Source organism: Hypomesus nipponensis, chromosome 11 (genome assembly GCF_054491055.1).
Source record: "Hypomesus nipponensis isolate SF chromosome 11, ASM5449105v1, whole genome shotgun sequence".
NCBI classification, from domain to species: domain Eukaryota; kingdom Metazoa; phylum Chordata; class Actinopteri; order Osmeriformes; family Osmeridae; genus Hypomesus; species Hypomesus nipponensis.
In genome coordinates, this window is record NC_140371.1 from 5474023 (window position 1) to 5493402 (window position 19380).

Consider the following 19380-nt stretch of genomic DNA (forward strand, 5'->3'; position numbering starts at 1 on the left):
TTAAAGTAAACTTTCCATTCAGAATCTTTGCATCCATTTTGGCGTCTCGCGCTCGCCATCCACTCAAAACGTAACGTTAGCCTACTACTCTTTAGCCGGCTCGCAAGCCCAAAGAAGGGTGTGCGGCGTGCCTGTTGTTTTGGTCTGGTCTAGCTAGATCCGGTGTGGTGTTGTAGTTTTTCTAACGTCACCAGTTGTTGCAACAGCATGTGAAAAAAGTTTGCTAGGCCAAAAAGAACGTTAATCTTGCGCTAAAAATGTTTACTTAAATAAAATTAACACACTGGTTCTTCAGAGGCTCGGATGAAGGAACTAAAAAAACACTTTTGGTGTTGTTCATTTGTACATCCAAAAACTGAGCTCCTGCCATGCTTCGGTCGTTTGCAAGCCATGATGTCTCTCGAGGAAAAACCAATATCGCTTGCACGGTCGTAGCTCATTTATTCATGGGCAGGCCAAATTCTCATTCTTATGCTGACACAAGGGGAAGATTCCAGATTGGCCCATCTGAGCTTTTGTTTTCTTAAAGGAGGAGCAGGATACCAAGGGCTTAGTTTACACGTATCGCAATTTCTAGCCACTGGGGGACCATAGGCAGGCTAGGGGAACTCATATTAATGTTAAACATCATAAAGTGAAATGTTCATGCCATGGGACCTTTAAGCCAAAATGTTTCGAGCTTACTGCTTTTCCATTAAATGATTGCCCGACAAAATGAAATGAAAATTATAAAACAAACCTCTATATTCCAATATTGTTCTCTCCAAAAAATTGAGAATCGGAATTAAGAACCGGATTTGAAAACCGGAATCAATAAAATTGAACCCATAACCAACCCTAAGTTGGATGGGGGAGTGAGGGTAGGTGGGGGAGGAAGGGGGGAAGAGTAGGGAAGGGGGTGAGTGAGCAATGGACCCAAGTGTTTTTTGTGAAAGTGGAAGTTTTTCTGAAATTAAACTGTGTGTCTCCAGATCCTGTCATGCCTGGCTACCCTCTTAAAGAAGCAGGACGTGTCAATGTGGTCCTACCCCTCCACCCTGCAGATCTACCAGGGCCTGCTTGTCTTCACCGTCCACAGCAAGCCAAAGGTCTGGTTTAGATCCTCTCTTGGATCTGCAGTCAACTTGGCTCAGGGAAGGGGCTCTCCTTCCCTCCCCAGGGTATACATAATTAATGTGTTTCCTGTCTCTCAGGTGCGTAAAGCAGCTCAGCATGGCGTGTGTTCCATCCTCCGAGGCAGTGACTTCCTGTTTACCGATAATGCCCCGCCCCATCACCCTGCTGCCTCGGTAACCGCCAAGTTCTGCATCAAAGAGATGGAGCAGGCAGGAGGTACGGACAACACTTTTCAGTTAACCTTTTCATCTTCAGTCAGTCACTCACTGTGAAGGCATTACCATAGCCTTTCCACCTGAGAACTGTAGAATACAGATTCTTGTTTAATGTGTGTGTTTCTGTTCAGGCAGCGCAAAGGACATCAGGCTGCATGTGTTTATGTGGGTGTTTCTGTTCAGGCAGTGCAGAGGACACCACCACGCTGCACGTTCTGGGCCTGATGAAGGAGCTCTTGGTGACGTTTCCTCTGGGGGCTGTCAAGTCCTGCTGTGAGACCCTGTTACGGGTCATGACCCTCAGCCATGTGGTGAGACACACACGCAGACACAGCATTAGGTACTGCTATGGACATTTGTAGGGAGACTCGATCGATGGTTAAACTGAATTGTGTGAATTAAAAAGTCAAGTTTTTTTGAACTGCAGAAACACAACCACTACACCAGCATGACACAATCTTCTACACACACGAAACCACCTGGCCATGAATCAGATGGGATCAGAAGTAGTGCACGGCCAAACACCGTCTCACAAGTTCTGATTTCTGATTTAAAAATCTAATCATACTAAAAGCAAATACATTTTACATACAGCCTAAAATTATATTACAGTACACACACAGAAACACACACAAGGAGCAACATGCACTCCGACAATCTTGGGTAATACACACACACATACACTGGCTACCACACACAAATGCAAACGATCTCTGTTACTACACGTGCGCGCACACACAGTGTCTAATATGGTGCTTGTGTTTTCCTCTGTCTAGTTGGTGACCGCGTGTGCCATGCAAGCCTTCCACAAGCTGTTCAGCAGCAAGCCCAACCCTGCCACACTGTCTGCTGAGCTTAACGCACAGATCATCACGGTGAGATGCACACACACAAGCTGTAACATGTATTCTGTTTTCTGTGTATTATGTATTCATGTATTCAAGTTACGCAACACTTGACTAGACTGACTAGATTGACTGACTAGATATCAATTGAAATGATAACGTTAGTAGTTTCCACTTCTGTTGTCGAAGCAAACAGGATCAACTTAGGTGGGTAACGTTAGCATTACAGCTTAGCAAACAAACTATCGTGATTCAACTCTGCTTCAGTTAGCTCTAGCTATCTTGCTGAAAAATAGATCTGGACAAACATGCATCTTGTGGAGGTACACAGAGCAGCACACCTTTGACAAAGGTACAAACCAGAGCCAAAAAAGGTGGAGCCATCGAACTGATGTCAGTTCGCTTTTTCAAAACTTACCGTTTTACACCTACATTTTTTAAATTGTGAGATTTGCATAGGAAAGAGGTGTTAATGGACTTTGGGGTTCGCCGTATGTCCGTTTTACCCACTGAACTGTTGTTATTTAACTGTGACAAGGTAAATTTGGTTCTTCAGTCAATGACCCCTTTAAGAAAACGATGGAAAGCTCAAAATGTGATTCAAAACTTGGATCTCTAAATTTATTTTCTTTGTGTTTTGTTTAACTATCCTTATGGGGGAAAAAATGCCCTCACAAGTGCAGTGAAACTTAGTGGAAAAACTTGACCGTGTGGAGCCCTTTTACTGGCCTCTGTAAGGTCAAATGCTTTTTTTCCATGGGGTGAAGGGGTAGATAAAACACTTTTGAATGGAAGTGAATGCTCAGGCCGCATTAGGCTAAAGAAACAAGTGTGTGTGTTCCGTTCTGCCCCAGGCCCTGTATGACTACCTGCCCAGCGAGGGGGACTTGCAGCCGCTGCTGGCGTGGCTTGCAGTGATGGAGAAGGCCCACGTCCATCTGGGGGTGCTACAGAGCGCGCTCAGCCTGGCCCACTTGCCCCGCCTCTGCTCCGCCGCCATGAGCTGCCTGCTCTCCCCACACACACAGGTGGTGGCGGCTGCCGCCAGCACGCTAAAGGTAGGCACGCACACACACACTCTTGCTAATGGTATCCAAAACGAATGTGTACCAGTAACCTGTGTGTGTAGACCCTGCTGATGGAGTGTGTGGCCCCTCACATGGTGGAGATTGGTCCCATTAATCCCTCAACCACCTCAGGGAACGCCCTCCACGTCTGCAAGATGTTCCGGTAGGTTACCAAAGTAACGGAATGGAACCAAACCATCGCTTCCAATGGGAAGAGACTGACTGTGTGTGTGTGTTTGTGTGTGTGTTTGTGTGTGTGTGCGCCCTAGCATCGTGGAGGAGGGTCTGTCCTACAAGTTCCACTCCTCCTGGCTGTTCGTGCTGCAAATTCTAGGATGCTTCTACAGAGCTGCAGGGAAACAAGCTCACCCCATCATGACCAAGGTAACACACACACATCTTATCATGACCATGAGGTAGCACATACTTGTGTGTGTGTGTGTGTGTGTGTGTGTGGCTGTATTGGCAGAGACCTGAATGATACAGCCCCTTTGTCACTGGTCACTCAGACCCTCGTCTGGAAAAGATTTGCACAAAAGGGGCTGTAATATTAAAATTAGGGGTTGACCGATTATCGGCCGATATTAAGCATTTTTATGGTTATCGATATCGCTCATTTTCAAAATCGATTTGCCGATGTTTTTTTAAACATATGTTTCTATTTTCTTATAAAACTTCAGGGAACTATTACATTTATTTTCCATTATTTATTAGTTTGTTGCTGGTTTAAATTGACTTCTTTAAGTTTTACAAAATGTTTGCAGAATGCTGCTGGATGCTCCCCACGCTTGTTATGTTGTTGATAATATTATTAATTGTTATTATTAACGCATATTGGTCGACCCCCTAGTTAAAATGACAATCACACTTTAGTGACACGCCTCTGAAAAAATTTGTTCTCAACCGTTGAAGAGGAAGGTGAACCGAGGAAGTCTCTGAAGTGACAATTAAAAGTTGTGTTCATGTAATACTGGTTATAGACATACACTTTCAAAGTAGGTTTTAACATAAGGCCTCTGAGTCACTTACAGTAGGCTTTCCATACTCCGAAGTAATACTGTAGCCTCTGGGGGTCAGTTTGCATACTGTGATGGTGGTTAAGTCCATATCCATAGTAGAGATAAACAGCTGATTAGTGAGTATGCATACTTTAAAGTCAGTGCCCTGATCAAGCAGACAATTTTTACCTATGTCAGAGTTTCATCTCATTAACTGTTTAGTGCTCGAGGTTAACGGTAACGTACTTGCACATTTCTAAATTGACTCCTTAATATCGGACTCCAATCTCCCTACCATCTAATCGAATTGTTTCACAGCTGGGGACAAACACAAGTGTCTGTGGTCTTACAATTTCCTTGCATGCGTGTTCCCCAGTCCCTGCAGTCCCTGGCAGACCTGCGCTCCACCCCCAGGTTTCCCTACAGCGGGGAGCTTGACCTGGCCATAGGGGGCGCTGTGGAGAGCATGGGCCCAGAGCTGGTTCTGGGGGCTGTGCCCCTCAACATCACCGGCAACGAGTGAGTATGCCCTGGCAACACCGGTAACCTCTGACAACACACCGACATCAGGTTACATCAAGTCCAGTATTGAGGCCTCTGTAACCAGTATGACATCTAATCTATGGCACATACTCTTTAAAAAAAAAGTTATTATCTTTCTTACACATCCACGCAGACAAACAGTGAAAGGGTTGTTGCTAAGGGGACAGTCTGGTTGCTAACTGGATTGTGGTTTCCAGGGATGATCTGGAGTTCCCTCGTAGCTGGCTGGTGCCTGTCATACGAGACCATGTCAAGAACACACAACTGGCCTTTTACACTTCCTACTTCCTGCCTCTCGCAGCAACGCTCCGGCAGAAAGGTGTGTCTGAGAGGACGCGTGACAGTGTGTGTTCGAGAGCATGTGTGTGCGTGCGTTTACTGACCTTGTTTTTTTGTGTTGCAGCGCTGCAGTTGGAGCAGGCAGGACAGAAGCTTGAGGCTAAAGTCTACCAGACACTGCAGCTGCAGGTACCAACTTTACTGGCTGCTTACTGCCTGCATACAACCTGTTTACACTGGGGGCTTCCTACCTTAATACTTGTTTACTAGGGCTGCAACGATTAGTCGATGTTATCGACAACGTCGATGATAAAAAATTGCAGACAAATATTTCTGTCGACAAATCGTTTGATCTCATAGGACCTATTTTAAGTGCCTGCAATAAAGTGATTTGACCAGTGCAGCGCTGTAGCGCTTGACTAATTCAGCCCTCCCGTATGACAACAGAAGAAAAAAGCTGTAAACATTTTAGGGTGTAAACGGGCCTGAAAAAGTATTGTGGGAAAGTTTTACCAAAGATCCAACAAAAAATTCTGTAATATGTAATGTGTGCAAGGCGGAACTTATTTTCCATGGTAGCATGCATGAACATTTAAAACGAAAGCATCCCGCACAAGAGGAGATGGAAACGGCAGGAGGTGAGTGTGCTCAAGCTGGATGGCTAGTTAGCTATACCAGTTGACGAATTACGCAGTATTTCACAGATACTAACACCGTAGCAACATGTCCACAGACAGCAGTTGGACAGTTCAGTGTATACGACCATTGTAATGAGACAAACAAAAAGCCAGTCCAGAAATGTTTTGTATTTTTTTGTCTGTAATACAACTGATGTATTTTTCGTTATTTATCTTTTATATACTTAAAAGCAACATGATGGAAACAATGCTAAGAGAGCATTTTTGATTTAGATTGGACACAATTGGACAAAAAGAGATGTAATAGCCTGTTCAGTTGGTTCAAAGTGCAATACATATAATTTTTTCAAAAGCTGAAGTGATTTCTTGGTTTGATTTATTAGTTAGAATAAGTATAACTCAATGTTTTAACAAATTGCAAAAGCTGAATGATTGTTCAAAGCTTTCTGATCAATCAATGAAAAACATAAATGATTAATCGATCTAATAATCGTTAGATTAGTCAATTATCAAAATAATTGTTTGTTGCAGCCCTTTTGTTTACACTGGGGACGACCTACATTTATACCTGTTTATACCAGGGGCTATCTACCTTAATACCTGTTTACACAGGGGGCTACCATCCTTGCTACCCATCTACCTGTTCACTACCTGCTTACGACGTGTTTACTATCTGCCTACTGCCTGTTTAGGCACTTGACTAACTGTACTACACATGGTTTTGTAGCCCTCCCTTCCCACACACACAGATGTACCATGGTGGTGGTGTAAATACTCCATCCCTCTACCCCCCAGATCTGGACCATGCTTCCTGGCTTCTGTGTGGGTCCACTTGACCTGGTGGCTTCCTTCAAGGGCATCGCGCGGGCGCTAGGCAACGCTATCAACGAGCGTCCAGACCTCCGGCTAACCATCTGCCAAGCCCTGCGAACCATCATCACTAAGAGCTGCAACACAGGTAAGCCTACACATAAAACAAACACAAATGCACAGGTAGAAGTAAAGCCTACAGTGTCTGCATGTGTACGTGCGTGTCTGTATATGTGTGTCTGTCTGTCTGTGTGTGTGTGTGCACGTGTGTGTCTCATGGGGTGTAATCAGTGTCACCGGCTAATATCCAAAGCGCACAGTAGCGCCCACACATGCCTGCACTATGATATCAAACCTCTGAACGCACGCGGGAACCCTACGTAGACTTACAATGGACACAGGCGTTCACACACGTCATGTGGGTGTCACGCTGGCGTTGTGAACACGTATTTTATTGACATGTGAACAACGTGTACGTGACGTTTACACTACACCTGACATACGCCTCAAATACCCGAAGCCCATGTGAACACTACGCCTAACTGTTTGATAGATATCTAGGCGTGCGCACAGGCAGGTGTTGTGTGCTTCGCATACTGACACTATTGCGCAGCGCAGCACAGAAACCTGCGAACAGCTGCCCGCATCAACGCGTGAACTCTTCAAAAATGAACTTGCCTTGGGCCAATATGTTATTCATGTTCCTGTTGTTCGTCGGTGATTGTTGTCTTTAAATATTTGAATTTTATGAATTCAGCTAAATGTAATGTATTACAGACTATAAAGTCACTTACGCCACATACACACTAAGTCTTGCAGTTTGATCTAGGCGTGCGCACAGGCAGGTGTGATGTGTTCTGCTAATACTGACACAATTGCGCAGCACAGAAACGCCTGCGCACACCTGCCCGCCTAGACACATGAGCTATTTAGGCATGCCTTAGATCACTGTTTCGAAATTAATGTTTTTAATGCACACATCACCTTCCTGTGGGCATGCCTTATCAAATGTAATATGCACAAATTACAGCTGTTCATACGCACAACACATTTTCTATCAAACTGTAAGGTGTAGTATTAATTCTTCGCTTTCTAAAACTCGACAGAATAGCCTACACGTTAGGGCTGCACGATTAATCGAATTTTAATCACAATCACAATTTTGGCTTCCCACGATTAAATTCACGTGATCGAGCAATATTTAAAATGCGTCATTCCGTTTTAGAACGCTCCGTATCAAAGTAATTTTTTGCAAAGCCTATCTAGCGCTCCGTAAACCAATAGGTGCGTTCGACATTGGCTGCGGCTGCATGAAACAACAAGCGAGAGTTGCCGCTTGCAGTCGGGGAGAGTTATAAACGGCTCTGTAAAGTCGGAAAATGTGTCATTTTATGTATTGGGCTATGATAAACTCCAATCTGTAGGCTGCAGCCGGCTGCGGCGCTGCATGAAGTTGACTACACCTCATGTTTGATCACGAGATCCCTGCACCACGCAGCTTAGTTTCTAGATGTAGACGGTAGAGGACAGAGGCCCCGTCCACGCTAGCCAGAGTAAATTTAAAAACGCATACATGTCTGCGTTTGCACCTCCCGTCCACACTAATATGGTGTATTCGGACACTGAAAACGGAGCTTTTCGAATAAGCTCCCCAAGCCGGAGACATTTGAAAAGGCTGGGTTTGCGTAGGAGGACGGGGTCCACTTTTCAGGTACAATGACATTCAGTTGCTATGGCATTGGGGGTAGCTTTCGCTCTATAGCTATAATGTCAAGATGAACGAGGAAGGTGAAAGAAATATGCTGCTCCTTCTCTATAATTTATTTACCAGTTTAGTTACTGTAGCCTACTTCAGGTACAAGTATTATCACTTAATAGAAACTCGTTTCTCTTACGCAGAAGGCGAGCGTTGTAGGCCTACTCGGTGTGCCTGAACGATAAGGGGACAAGGCAGAGAAGACAGTTTAAACCAAACAGAGCAGCGATTCTGGGTGAGACCTGGCTGAACAGCTAGCAGGTGGGACAATTTTAAAACACCAAATAGTATTGCCAGAGGAGTATGTGAGCAGAGCAGCGTGGCGGGAGCGAGGGGCAGGAGTGGCGTAACTATGACAACGATTGTCATGTACCGTGTTAGTGTGGACGGCAAACATTTGAAAAACGATATGAAAACACTTGTGTGGACGGAGATTGTTTGTTTTTTATTGATTGTATATTTTGAGTTGTATTCACATCCATTCTGCAGGTACAATGCATTGTGACAATCAAATTTGATTAGGTTAAAATCAACAAAATAATAGTGATCATTAATTTTGATCTCGATATTGATCAAAATAATCGTGATTATCATTTTGGCCATAATCGTGCAGCCCTACTACACGTAATTCACCCGTATCATGTCACTGGTGAATGCACTGTACGCTGACACTGATTACAGCCCATAAACGAGTGTGTGTGTCTGTGCGTGTAAGTGTACATGTGTGTCTGTGTCTAACTGTGTGTCGTCACTGCAGAGGAAGAGAAGGCAGAAGTGAGGCGCTTCTCTAAGAACTTCCTGCCCATCCTGTTCAACGTGTACAGCCAGCAGCCAGGTCAGGGGGAGATCGCCTCGCACAGGATGGCTGTCCTGGACACCATCAAAGTCTACCTGACCATCACTGACACGGAGGTATGCATCCGCACAAACACACAAACATACTCACACAACCACCCATATAGAGCCACATGTACACACACAACCACACATACAGACACGCGCATACATGAAGTGCATCTGTAAAGTATTCACAGCGCTTAATCTTTTTCCACATTTTTATTAGTGCTGTCATTTAAACGCGTTATTAACGGCGTTAACACAAACCCATTTTAACGCGTACGTTTTTTCATCACAAGATTAACTTTCTTTTTGGCCGAGCAGATTTTGTAGTTTTTCACATGCTGTTGCAACAACTAGTAACATTAGAAAAACTGCAACACCACACCGGATCTAGCTAGACCGGAAACAAAACAACGGGCACGCTGCACACACTTGTTTGCGAGCCAGCCAAAGAATAGTCGGCTAACATTACATTTTGAGTGGATGCCAAGCGCGAGATGCGGAAATGGATCCCAATAAGATTGAATGGAAAATTTACTTTAAAAAAGTTGCCAAATGGTTCCATTGACAAGACCAAAGTGATCTGTGTGTTTTCTCGTTGTGAACTGAGCTTTTATCGCAGCACGTACAGTCTGAAATACCACTTGAAGACCAAGCACACAAGTGATGCGAATTCTCTGTGTGACAGTATTTTTTGCACCCTTTTATTGATGGACAGTGTTACATTGTGTGAGAGATTATTTGCTCCAAGCGTGAACGACTACTCCAAGTGAAAATGTTAGTGTGAAATTGAATGTTACAGTATGCCAATGTTTGCACAAAGCAAGCCAATCCACTTTTCCATGTTGATAAGAGCATTAAAATGAGAAAAATCAATGGGACAAAAAGAAATCAAGGGACATTCAGAATAGATAAAAAATTGCAATTAATTGCGAGTTAACTATGACATTATTCCGATTAATTGCGATTAAATATTTTAATCGTTTGACAGTACTCATTTTTATGTTACAACCTTATTGGGTGTGCTCAGGCCTTCAGCGAACACAACCATGGTTCTCTATATTTATTATATGTATTTATTATTTTCCTACCCCTAAAAAAACTTGAATATTTGCACTACATAGATAACGTCAGTGTCAAAATGTTCCTTTTTGGTTCTGATTGAGTTTAGGCTTGAATTAAGTTTTTGTGGCATAAACTGCCTTGTGTGGCACAAGTCGAAGCCTAACTTCAAACGTCACAGCCTTTGCTCAATACTTTGTTGAAGCACCTTTGGCAGCATTTACAGCCTCTTGCTACAAGCTTGACACACCTATTTGTGTGCAGTTTCTCGCGTTCTTCTTTGCAGGACCTCTCAAGCTCCATCAGGTTGGATGGGGAGCGTCGGTGCTCAGACATTTTCAGATCTCTCTCAGGTTCAAGTCTGGGCTCTGGCTGGGCCACTCAAGGACATTCACAGTCCCAAAGCCACTCCTTTGTTATCTTGGCTGTGTGCTTATGGTCATTGTCCTTTTGGAAGATGAACCTTCGCCCCAGTCTGAGGTCCAGAGCACTCTGGAGCAGGCTTTCATTTCAAGGATGTCTGTACATTGCTGCATTCATCTTTCCCTCGGTCTCACAGTTCCTGCCGCTGAAAAACATCCCCACAGCATGATGCTACCACCTCCTTGATTCACTGTAGAGATGGTAATGGCCAGGTTTTTATGGCCTGGTTTCCTCCAGACATGACTCTTGGGATTCAGGCCAAAGAGTTCAATCTTTGTTTCATCAGACAAGAGAATATTGTTTCTCATGGTCTGAGTCCTCCAGGTGCCTTTTGGCAAAATTCCGGCAGGCAGTCATGTGCCTTTTTACTGAGGAGTGGCTTCCATCTGGCCACTGTACCATACAGGCCTGATTGGTGGAGTACTGTAGAGATGGTTGTCCTTCTAGAAGGTGCGCCTCTCTTCACAGTGCAACGCTGGAGTGCTGTCAGTGACCATTAACCTGGTCACATCCCTAAGACCCTTCTCCCCCGATGGCTCAGTTTGGCCGGGCTGCCAACTCTAGGAAGAGTCTTGGTGGTTCCAAATTTCTTCTAATTACGGATGATGGAGGCCACTGTGCTCATTGGGACCTTCAATGCTGCAGACATTTTTCTGTACCCTTCCCCAGATCTGAGCCTCGGTAATTAACATACACACACACACACACAGACACAACCAGTACAGACAGACCAACACACTTGCATTAATCAGTGCATCAGTAATGTGCTGTGTATGAGACCCTGTGGTCTGTGTGAGACCCTGTGTGGTGTGTGATCTCTCTCTTCTGTCCACAGATGGTGTGTGCCTTCCTCCAGAAAGCCACAGAGAAGCTCAGCCACCCAGACAGCACAGAGTTTATAAGGTAGGACCCTCCAGACAGTAGAGTTTAGAGGGTAGGACCCTCCAGACAGTAGAGTTTAGAGGGTAGGACCCTCCAGACAGTAGAGTTTAGAGGGTAGGACCCTCCAGACAGTAGAGTTTAGAGGGTAGGACCCTCCAGACAGTAGAGTTTAGAGGGTAGGACCCTCCAGACAGTAGAGTTTAGAGGGTAGGACCCTCCAGACAGTAGAGTTTAGAGGGTAGGACCCTCCAGACAGTAGAGTTTAGAGGGTAGGACCCTCCAGACAGTAGAGTTTAGAGGGTAGGACCCTCCAGACAATAGAGTTTAGAAGGTAGGACCCTCCAGACAGTAGAGTTTAGAGGGTAGGACCCTCCAGACAGTAGAGTTTATAAGGGAGGACCCTCCAGACAGTAGAGTTTAGAGGGTAGGACCCTCTAGACAGTAGAGTTTAGAAGGTAGGACCCTCTAGACAGTAGAGTTTAGAAGGTAGGACCCTCCAGACAGTAGAGTTTAGAGGGTAGGACCCTCCAGACAGTAGAGTTTAGAGGGTAGGACCCTCCAGAAAGTAGAGTTTAGAGGGTAGGACCCTCCAGACAGTAGAGATTAGAGGGTAGGACCCTCCAGACAGTAGAGTTTAGAGGGTAGGACCCTCCAGGCAGTAGAGTTTAGAGGGTAGGACCCTCCAGGCAGTAGAGTTTAGAGGGTAGGACCCTCCAGGCAGTAGGGTTTAGAGGGTAGGACCCTCCAGACAGTAGAGTTTAGAGGGTAGGACCCTCCAGAAAGTAGAGTTTAGAGGGTAGGACCCTCCAGACAGTAGAGATTAGAGGGTAGGACCCTCCAGACAGTAGAGTTTAGAGGGTAGGACCCTCCAGGCAGTAGGGTTTAGAGGGTAGGACCCTCCAGACAGTAGAGTTTTTAAGGGAGGACCCTCCAGACAGAAGACGCAACAACAACAATTTTGCAAACAACTTTATCAATGTGACTGGGACTCGCCTTTTCTCTTCCTCCTCGTCTCCCTCCTTTGCCTTTTTTCTCTCCTCCTCATCTCACTCTCCTCCAAATGTCTCCTTTCAGGCTGTCAGTGATGGATCTTATGGTTGCCATGGCACCCCAGGTGGACCAGGTGACCATGAGCAACACCTTTGAGCTGATCAAGCCCCACCTGGAGGTACACTCTCGCATCCATACTCACATACTTACACACACAGCCTCATATCCATACATACACACACACACTCATACACAAATCCACATACACTCATGTCCATACACACACATGGACTCATGTCCATACGCACACAGTAAGTAATCGGTGTGTGTGTGTGTGTTCAGAGCAAGGTGGCCAACATGCAGAAGAAGGCGTACCGAGTGCTGGAGGAGATGTGTGGAGGAGAGAGGGACGAGTGCAAGGCCTTTGTCCTGTCTCACCTGGAGACGCTCAAACACGTTCTGCTGGAGACCCTGAAGAATGCCTCCTCACCTGCCAAGAGGGTACGAGCTGTGTATGTGTGCATGCTAGTGGGGGAAAAGAGCTGTGTATGTGTGCATGCTAGTGGGGGAAAAGAGCTGTGTATGTGTGCATGCTAGTGGGGGAAAAGAGCTGTGTATGTGTGCATGCTAGTGGGGGAAAAGAGCTGTGTATGTGTGCATGCTAGTGGGGGAAAAGAGCTGTGTATGTGTGCATGCTAGTGGGGGAAAAAGAGATGTGTATGTGTGCATCCTAGTGGGGGAAAAGAGCTGTGTATGTGTGCATGCTAGTGGGGGAAAAAGAGATGTGTACGCATGTGTAAGAAAGTCTGTTTGTGTGTGTGCTGGAGAGAGAGAAATGTGCTAAATGCGTGTGTGAATATTGTTAATATTGCAGACCTAGCAGGTGTAGGTTGTATAACTATCTCTCTCACTTACCCTTCTTTCCTCTCTCTCTGCCTCACTCCCTCCCTCCCTCAGCCCAGACTGAAGTGTCTGCTCCACATAGTGAAACAACTAAGTGAGGAGCATACAGACTTCATCACCGCCCTGATACCTGAGGTACACTCTCACACGCACACGAACATCTGTCTGTCTTTACTAAGACTGTGTGTCTTTACTTAGACTGTGTGTGTGTGTCAGGTGATAATCTGCACTAAGGAGGTGTCTGTCGGAGCACGTAAGAACGCCTATGGTCTACTGGTAGAGATAGGAAATGCCTTCATGCGTTTCCATGGCAATGCTAAAGGTAAGACACTGCAGCATAAACACGCATGCAAGCCATAGTCATCCATGTTTTTCTACAGTGCTTTTTGTAAAACTTTTCTCTCTCACTCTCCTCTCTTTTCCCCCTCTCTCTCCTCTCCATTCCCCCCTACTCCCTCTTTCTGTCTTTCTCAATCCCCATCACCCCCCAACTCTCTTTCTCTCTATCCCCCTCTCTCTATCCCTCTCCCACTCCCCTCACTACTTCTCTCCCTCCCCCTCTCAGAGGCTATCCAGCAGTACCTGCTCCTGGTGTATGTTGGTCTGACAGGTTCGGTCACCATGATCACCTGCACTGTCCTGGCCCTCACCAGGCTGGTGTTTCAGTTCAAAGGTCAGCACACCCGCGCACCTGAGTTTGGGTTTCAGCTTACCTTGTTAGCTGTAAAGACGAAAGCTCAAAAGAGTTCTGTTTAAGTATATGTGTGTGTCTCACGTCTGCCTGTGTATGCGCGCGTGTGCATCCAGACTCCATAGACGTGTCCACCATGGAGGAGTTGTTGCACAACGTGTGTATGCTGCTCAGGTCTCGTACCAGGGAGATCGTCAAGGCTTCCCTCAGCTTCATCAAGGTCATCCTCTTCATCATGGACCCAAAGACCCTGGCCTCACACGCCACTGCCATGGTAGGACTCTCTCTCACACACACACACACACACACACACATACACAAAGATTGTATTGTGTTTGTCCCTCCCTCTCGCTCTGGCCCTGCCTCCTCCCTCTCTTAATCTGTCTTTCCCCCCTCTCTCCCTCACTCTAACAGATGGAGGGCATTGGGAGCATCCAGGATGATGTGAGGAGACATTTCAGGACCAAGCTGAAGAACATCTTCACCAAGCTCATTAGGAAGTTTGGGTAGGGCTTCCTGCTGCATGCTGCTTTAGTGTGTGTGTGTGTGTGTACTTTGCTGTGTGGTGTTTGTGTGTGTGTGTGTAATCTACACACAAAAAATCCCCCCTCCCCTCCTCCAGGTTTGAGCTGGTGAAGAGCATGCTTCCTGTGGAGCATCACAAGGTTTTGGTGAACATCAGGAAGGAGGAGGCTCGCTCTAAGAGACGCCGGCAGGCTGAGGACCAGGACGGCTCAGAGAGTGAGGACGACATGCCTACAGCCAAGGGGGAGAGGTACAGACACACACATACAATTATACACACGCACACACACACACGTCCATACACAAACTAACCAGTCCTGTCCTAACCTCCAAAAGTAGCACTGATGCATTTCTCGTCACTCTGTCTCTCTTTCCCTCCCAGTATTGAAGAAATCCTGGCAGAGTCTGACAGTGAACCATCAGACAATGAAGGAAAGGCCAATAAGACCCAACGGAAGGCTGGCAAACAGAAGGGGCGTGCCTGGCTGAAGGAGGGGCAGGGAGATGAACCACTCAACTTCCTGGATCCCAAGGTGTCCCAAAGAGTGCTGGGTAATGTAGTTTTTGCTGTCATTGATTAAACCCGTTATTTTATTCCACCATTTCGGCATGGCAGGATTTATAAGTAGTTTTGCGGCCTGTCGACAACATGGTTGTTGTTGCTGACATGATGGTTGTTGTTGTTCTCCAGCCACCAACCCTGACCTGAAGAAGAGCGCCAAGAAGAACCACGGCTTCAAGGTGACATCTGATGGACGACTGATCATCAGAGAGGATGAGGATGGAGAAGTCAACAAAGGTAAAGAGGAAGGGGTAAAGAGGAAGGGGTAGAGAGCGGGTGCTTACAGGATTTTTCCTGCAAAATGGGTCTTCGGTGCAAAAAAAAAAAACTGTCTGTGCTACCGTGTCACCTTATTAGCAGACATCTATGTATTATTTTGATTTTGTTACCATTTCATAAATAATGGAGGCTATGCTTGAGGAAATCATTTTGCTTCCACTTTCGATTAAAATAGGTAGGCTAATAGATTGACAATAGTCCAAGCCTATCATGTGCTATCATGTATGGTTCAAACATTATCAAGGTTTACCTCTTTACATATATTTGCAAACTACTTAAATGTATATCAGTAGAGTCTAGAACTTACCAGTGGTCAGAAATGGAACATTATGAAATTCAAGTTTATCGAAGCAAGCTATTGTTTGCGCACATCACAGTTGCGTCTTGATCAGACAAGAAAACAAACTCGATCTTTCTATCAACGCGATTACTATTGATCAAAACAGAACAAGGGTTCGGCTGTACTTGAAAAATACTATTAAACAGATTTGCGGACATGCACTGCGCAAGTGATTAATTGCGATGACGTCTCCAATAGAGGTTATAGGAGCACATAGAACTTGATATATATTTTCTCATCAATGTATTTATTCCCAGGTGTTATACAATTTCCTTTTATTTTCCTCATGCCTATACTATATATCATCATTCCAGGTTAAGAATACCAGTGGAGGCTGCGTTGGAAATCGTATTAAAACTTTTGTCAGCATTTTGAGTGGACATTTCATTTGCATTTGAACAGGTGTATTTGTGCTCGTCGGGCTGGGGTGGTTCTAACTGAGCTGTTTCTCTGCTCCACAGATAAGGAGGGAGAGATGAAGGACATCCTGGAGGAGGCTGGAGTCAAGGCAGTGAGTTCCTCTGGATCACTGTCCTGTCTGCTAGGGCTAGAACTATTACAGCCTTTAGGAATAGAACTAGTTAGCCTGGTCCTAACCAGACCCTCGTACATTTCATTTGTACAGAGGGTCTGGGATCGCCCCATTGACAAGCGTTAACTTCCTTGAAGGCGGGTCCTCTGTTGAAGTTTAAAACTATTGGATCTGCCCAGAGCCACTCTGATCTGCCATCACAAATCGCTAGCGTTCGCCTTAGCCAACTTCTTCGCCACTAATGGAGTGAGCTGGAAAATCAAACTTTTCCCAAACCTTGTGGGGAGGAGTGCCACAACATCATGGCCACCAACAAAACTCAGCAAAGATTGTTCTTGCTCCGGCTTTAACTTCTGGATATTCGGCTGCGTTTCCGCTACGGACCGAATGGCTTCGCTCGCATCTTTCTCCACCGCCATTACTGAACTACAACTCAAACTAGCGCACAACAGCAACGTCATTGTTCTCAGCCACTCCCTCTGTTCTCAGCCACTCCCTCTGTTTGCTGACCACCAAAAATGTGGTTTGCATAAACCGACTAATATACCGAAATCCCAGACCTAGTACAGAAGCAAATGAAAATTGAACGGAAGTACGTTGGAGGGCTAAGAACTAGTATCTCTGGACCACGGTCATGTCCGTTAGGACTAGAGCCAATACACAAGGGCTGGGTTGACTCTGGTTTGGAACTCTCCTCTGCTCTTCTCTCACCCGCAGAAGAAGACCCAGAAAAGGAAAATCCAAGATGGCAGCTTTGATGATGACATGGACATAGAGCCTCAGCTCAAATACAAAGGTAGGATCAGAACCCAACTCTTCTGGCACGTGTGTGTGTGTGTGTGTTTGTAAGTGTGTGTGTGTGTGTGTGTGTGTGTGTGTGCATTCTGTAATGTTTTGTACTCTCATCTCCAGCTGGTGGCTCTGGCATACACAGACCTCTGGGGGGCAGCAGAGACACGGGTGGAGACTACAGGTCCAAGGTGAGGAGACACACTCTAACACAGACACTCACACATACTCTTACTCAAAGACGCATTCACACACACTTTTACAGACACAATCACACACACTTTTACACAGAGACGCATTCATACAGAGACACAAACTCACACAGACACACACACTCCCTCAAACAGACACACATAACAGACACACACACTCGCACACAAACACACGCACACAAACTACAGTACACATTCTGTCAATCCCCCCCACGTGTGTGTGTGTGTGTGTGTGTGTGTTCCCTCTACAGAAAGGAAAGGGAGATGTGAAGAAGAAGGGCAAGGTTGACCCGTATGCCTACATCCCCCTGAAGAAAGCCCAGCTCAACCGCAGGTATACACACAGTTTCACTACACAGTTTCACTACACACAGCACACCAAACACATAATTACACACACCTTCACACCACACACTGCTACACAAAGTTACAACGCACACTGGTACACCACACACAGTTAGACACAATGTTACACTATACACTGTTACACAACATGCTGTTGCACTACATACTGTTACACACACTGCTACACACGCTGTTACACTCACTACTGTTTGTGTATGTATGTGTGTGTGCGTGTAGGAAGCGAGCCAAGATGCAGGGTCAGTTTAAGGGCATGGTGCGAGGTGCCCAGAAGGGGGCGTTGTCTGGAAAGAAAATGCAGAAGAACAAGAAGAGGGCCTGACATGCTGCTGCTGCCAACCAACCAGTCTGGAGTAGAGTGGTGATAGCAGCCAATCAGCATGGACTATGCAGCAAACTTTGGAAGCTATAACATAGGGAGTGTTCTGCTAATGTTTAAGCTTGTCCTGGCTCTCTGAGATCAGTAAGGGGGCCAGTATCTGTTTAGAATGTGTCTATTTACACCCACCCCATCCCCCTCAAAACTCATACGAGACACTTGTGTGTGCTTGTGTTTGACTGACTAGGTTGGCTCTCTTGCTCAATCTCCAAAAAATTTTATTCGCCCCGTTTTACAAGTAATTTAACAGACTGTGTATGTGTGCATCACACATTGTGTGTGTGTTTGAGCATGTCTTCATGAGAAAGTGTGTGTATATACCCTAGTGTAACAGTTTTTGATTGGTATCCCGATCCACATTCACACATGTGGAATCTATCAAATCTTCCTAATGTTTGTGGAGAGAAGCATATATCTCAGAAAATACATATGTATCCTGCTGAAAAATATGGATTTATTGTTGCCAATGTGTGAAAAAGGAAATAAGGTGGTGTTGCTCACTTTGACCACAAGAGGTCCCTTGAGACCATTTGAACTTCAACATTAGAAAAATAAAGAAAAAATGAATAAAATAAATGATGGATTTTGGTTCGGTTTACAGCGCAAATGTAACTGTTGTAATGAAATATGTTAATAAACTATATTTGACTCCTGAACGTTTTACACATTTTCTTTAATGGTCCTAAAGTATTGTTATTAACTGTACATGAGGTCAGGCTACAGTACACTTCAGTCACATGAACTGCTGGAATGATTAGGAGACATTAAAAGAGAGAGTGGGGGAGAGTATGTGCGCCTAGCAAGGAGAGACACAGACTCAGTCATTCCTGTAGACTGTTTCCCAGCTGGATCTGTGTTAAGACAACATTCAGTTAGGGGGAGTACAGCTGAACCAGAGCTATTCAAGTCATTCAGTTACTTTCAGCACACACACACAGTCAACACAACACTGCTACTGTTCACTGTCCTCTGTAGGCCTGACTCAGATCCCTGTGCAGTCTTTATTTACCCTCCCCCTTTTTCTCCCTCTATTTGGTGGATGGGCATCTCTATCCCCCCTCATTCCTTACACCCAGTAAACTAAAGTGTGTGACTGTGGGAGAGTGAGAGAGCTGTTATCACATCAATCCACCGTTCCAAGCCTGCGTGCTTTTTTACCGCCTGCTTCTAGAACATTCCCATGCAAGTTGTGGTGAGCCGACGTCTGGAGTGTGCTAAGTAGAATCCTGTAGAACAAAACATTCCATATAGTACCAGAGCATTCCAGATATAACTCAGCTCTGCTCCATAAGGTTTGGTTTTCAAAATGAAATAATTATGTCTGCCTCGAAAACTATTACA

General features: G+C 45.4%; 1 protein-coding gene and 1 pseudogene across 2 annotated transcripts in view; one reads left to right on the forward strand and one right to left on the reverse strand.

Moving 5' to 3' along the window:
• The window catches only part of rrp12 (ribosomal RNA processing 12 homolog), a 30154-nt gene extending 11459 nt beyond the window's left edge, over positions 1-18695 (forward strand). For both annotated transcript variants that reach the window (XM_084667077.1, XM_084667076.1), the window contains exons 6-33: positions 972-1088; positions 1194-1332; positions 1515-1642; positions 2108-2206; positions 3031-3234; positions 3306-3406; positions 3513-3627; positions 4618-4760; positions 4982-5103; positions 5188-5252; positions 6497-6659; positions 9025-9179; positions 11428-11495; positions 12549-12642; positions 12807-12965; positions 13422-13502; positions 13584-13689; positions 13933-14040; positions 14175-14332; positions 14473-14564; positions 14681-14833; positions 14966-15135; positions 15275-15382; positions 16226-16275; positions 17014-17092; positions 17209-17276; positions 17549-17631; positions 17880-18695. In XM_084667077.1, coding sequence (XP_084523203.1) covers positions 972-1088; positions 1194-1332; positions 1515-1642; positions 2108-2206; positions 3031-3234; positions 3306-3406; positions 3513-3627; positions 4618-4760; positions 4982-5103; positions 5188-5252; positions 6497-6659; positions 9025-9179; positions 11428-11495; positions 12549-12642; positions 12807-12965; positions 13422-13502; positions 13584-13689; positions 13933-14040; positions 14175-14332; positions 14473-14564; positions 14681-14833; positions 14966-15135; positions 15275-15382; positions 16226-16275; positions 17014-17092; positions 17209-17276; positions 17549-17631; positions 17880-17982 — 3231 coding nt within the window. In that variant the 3' untranslated portion in view covers positions 17983-18695. The remainder of the gene's footprint in view (positions 1-971; positions 1089-1193; positions 1333-1514; positions 1643-2107; positions 2207-3030; positions 3235-3305; positions 3407-3512; positions 3628-4617; positions 4761-4981; positions 5104-5187; positions 5253-6496; positions 6660-9024; positions 9180-11427; positions 11496-12548; positions 12643-12806; positions 12966-13421; positions 13503-13583; positions 13690-13932; positions 14041-14174; positions 14333-14472; positions 14565-14680; positions 14834-14965; positions 15136-15274; positions 15383-16225; positions 16276-17013; positions 17093-17208; positions 17277-17548; positions 17632-17879) is intronic.
• Positions 10680-11337, reverse strand: LOC146267893 (uncharacterized; annotated as a pseudogene).
• Positions 18696-19380: the final 685 nt, after the last annotated feature.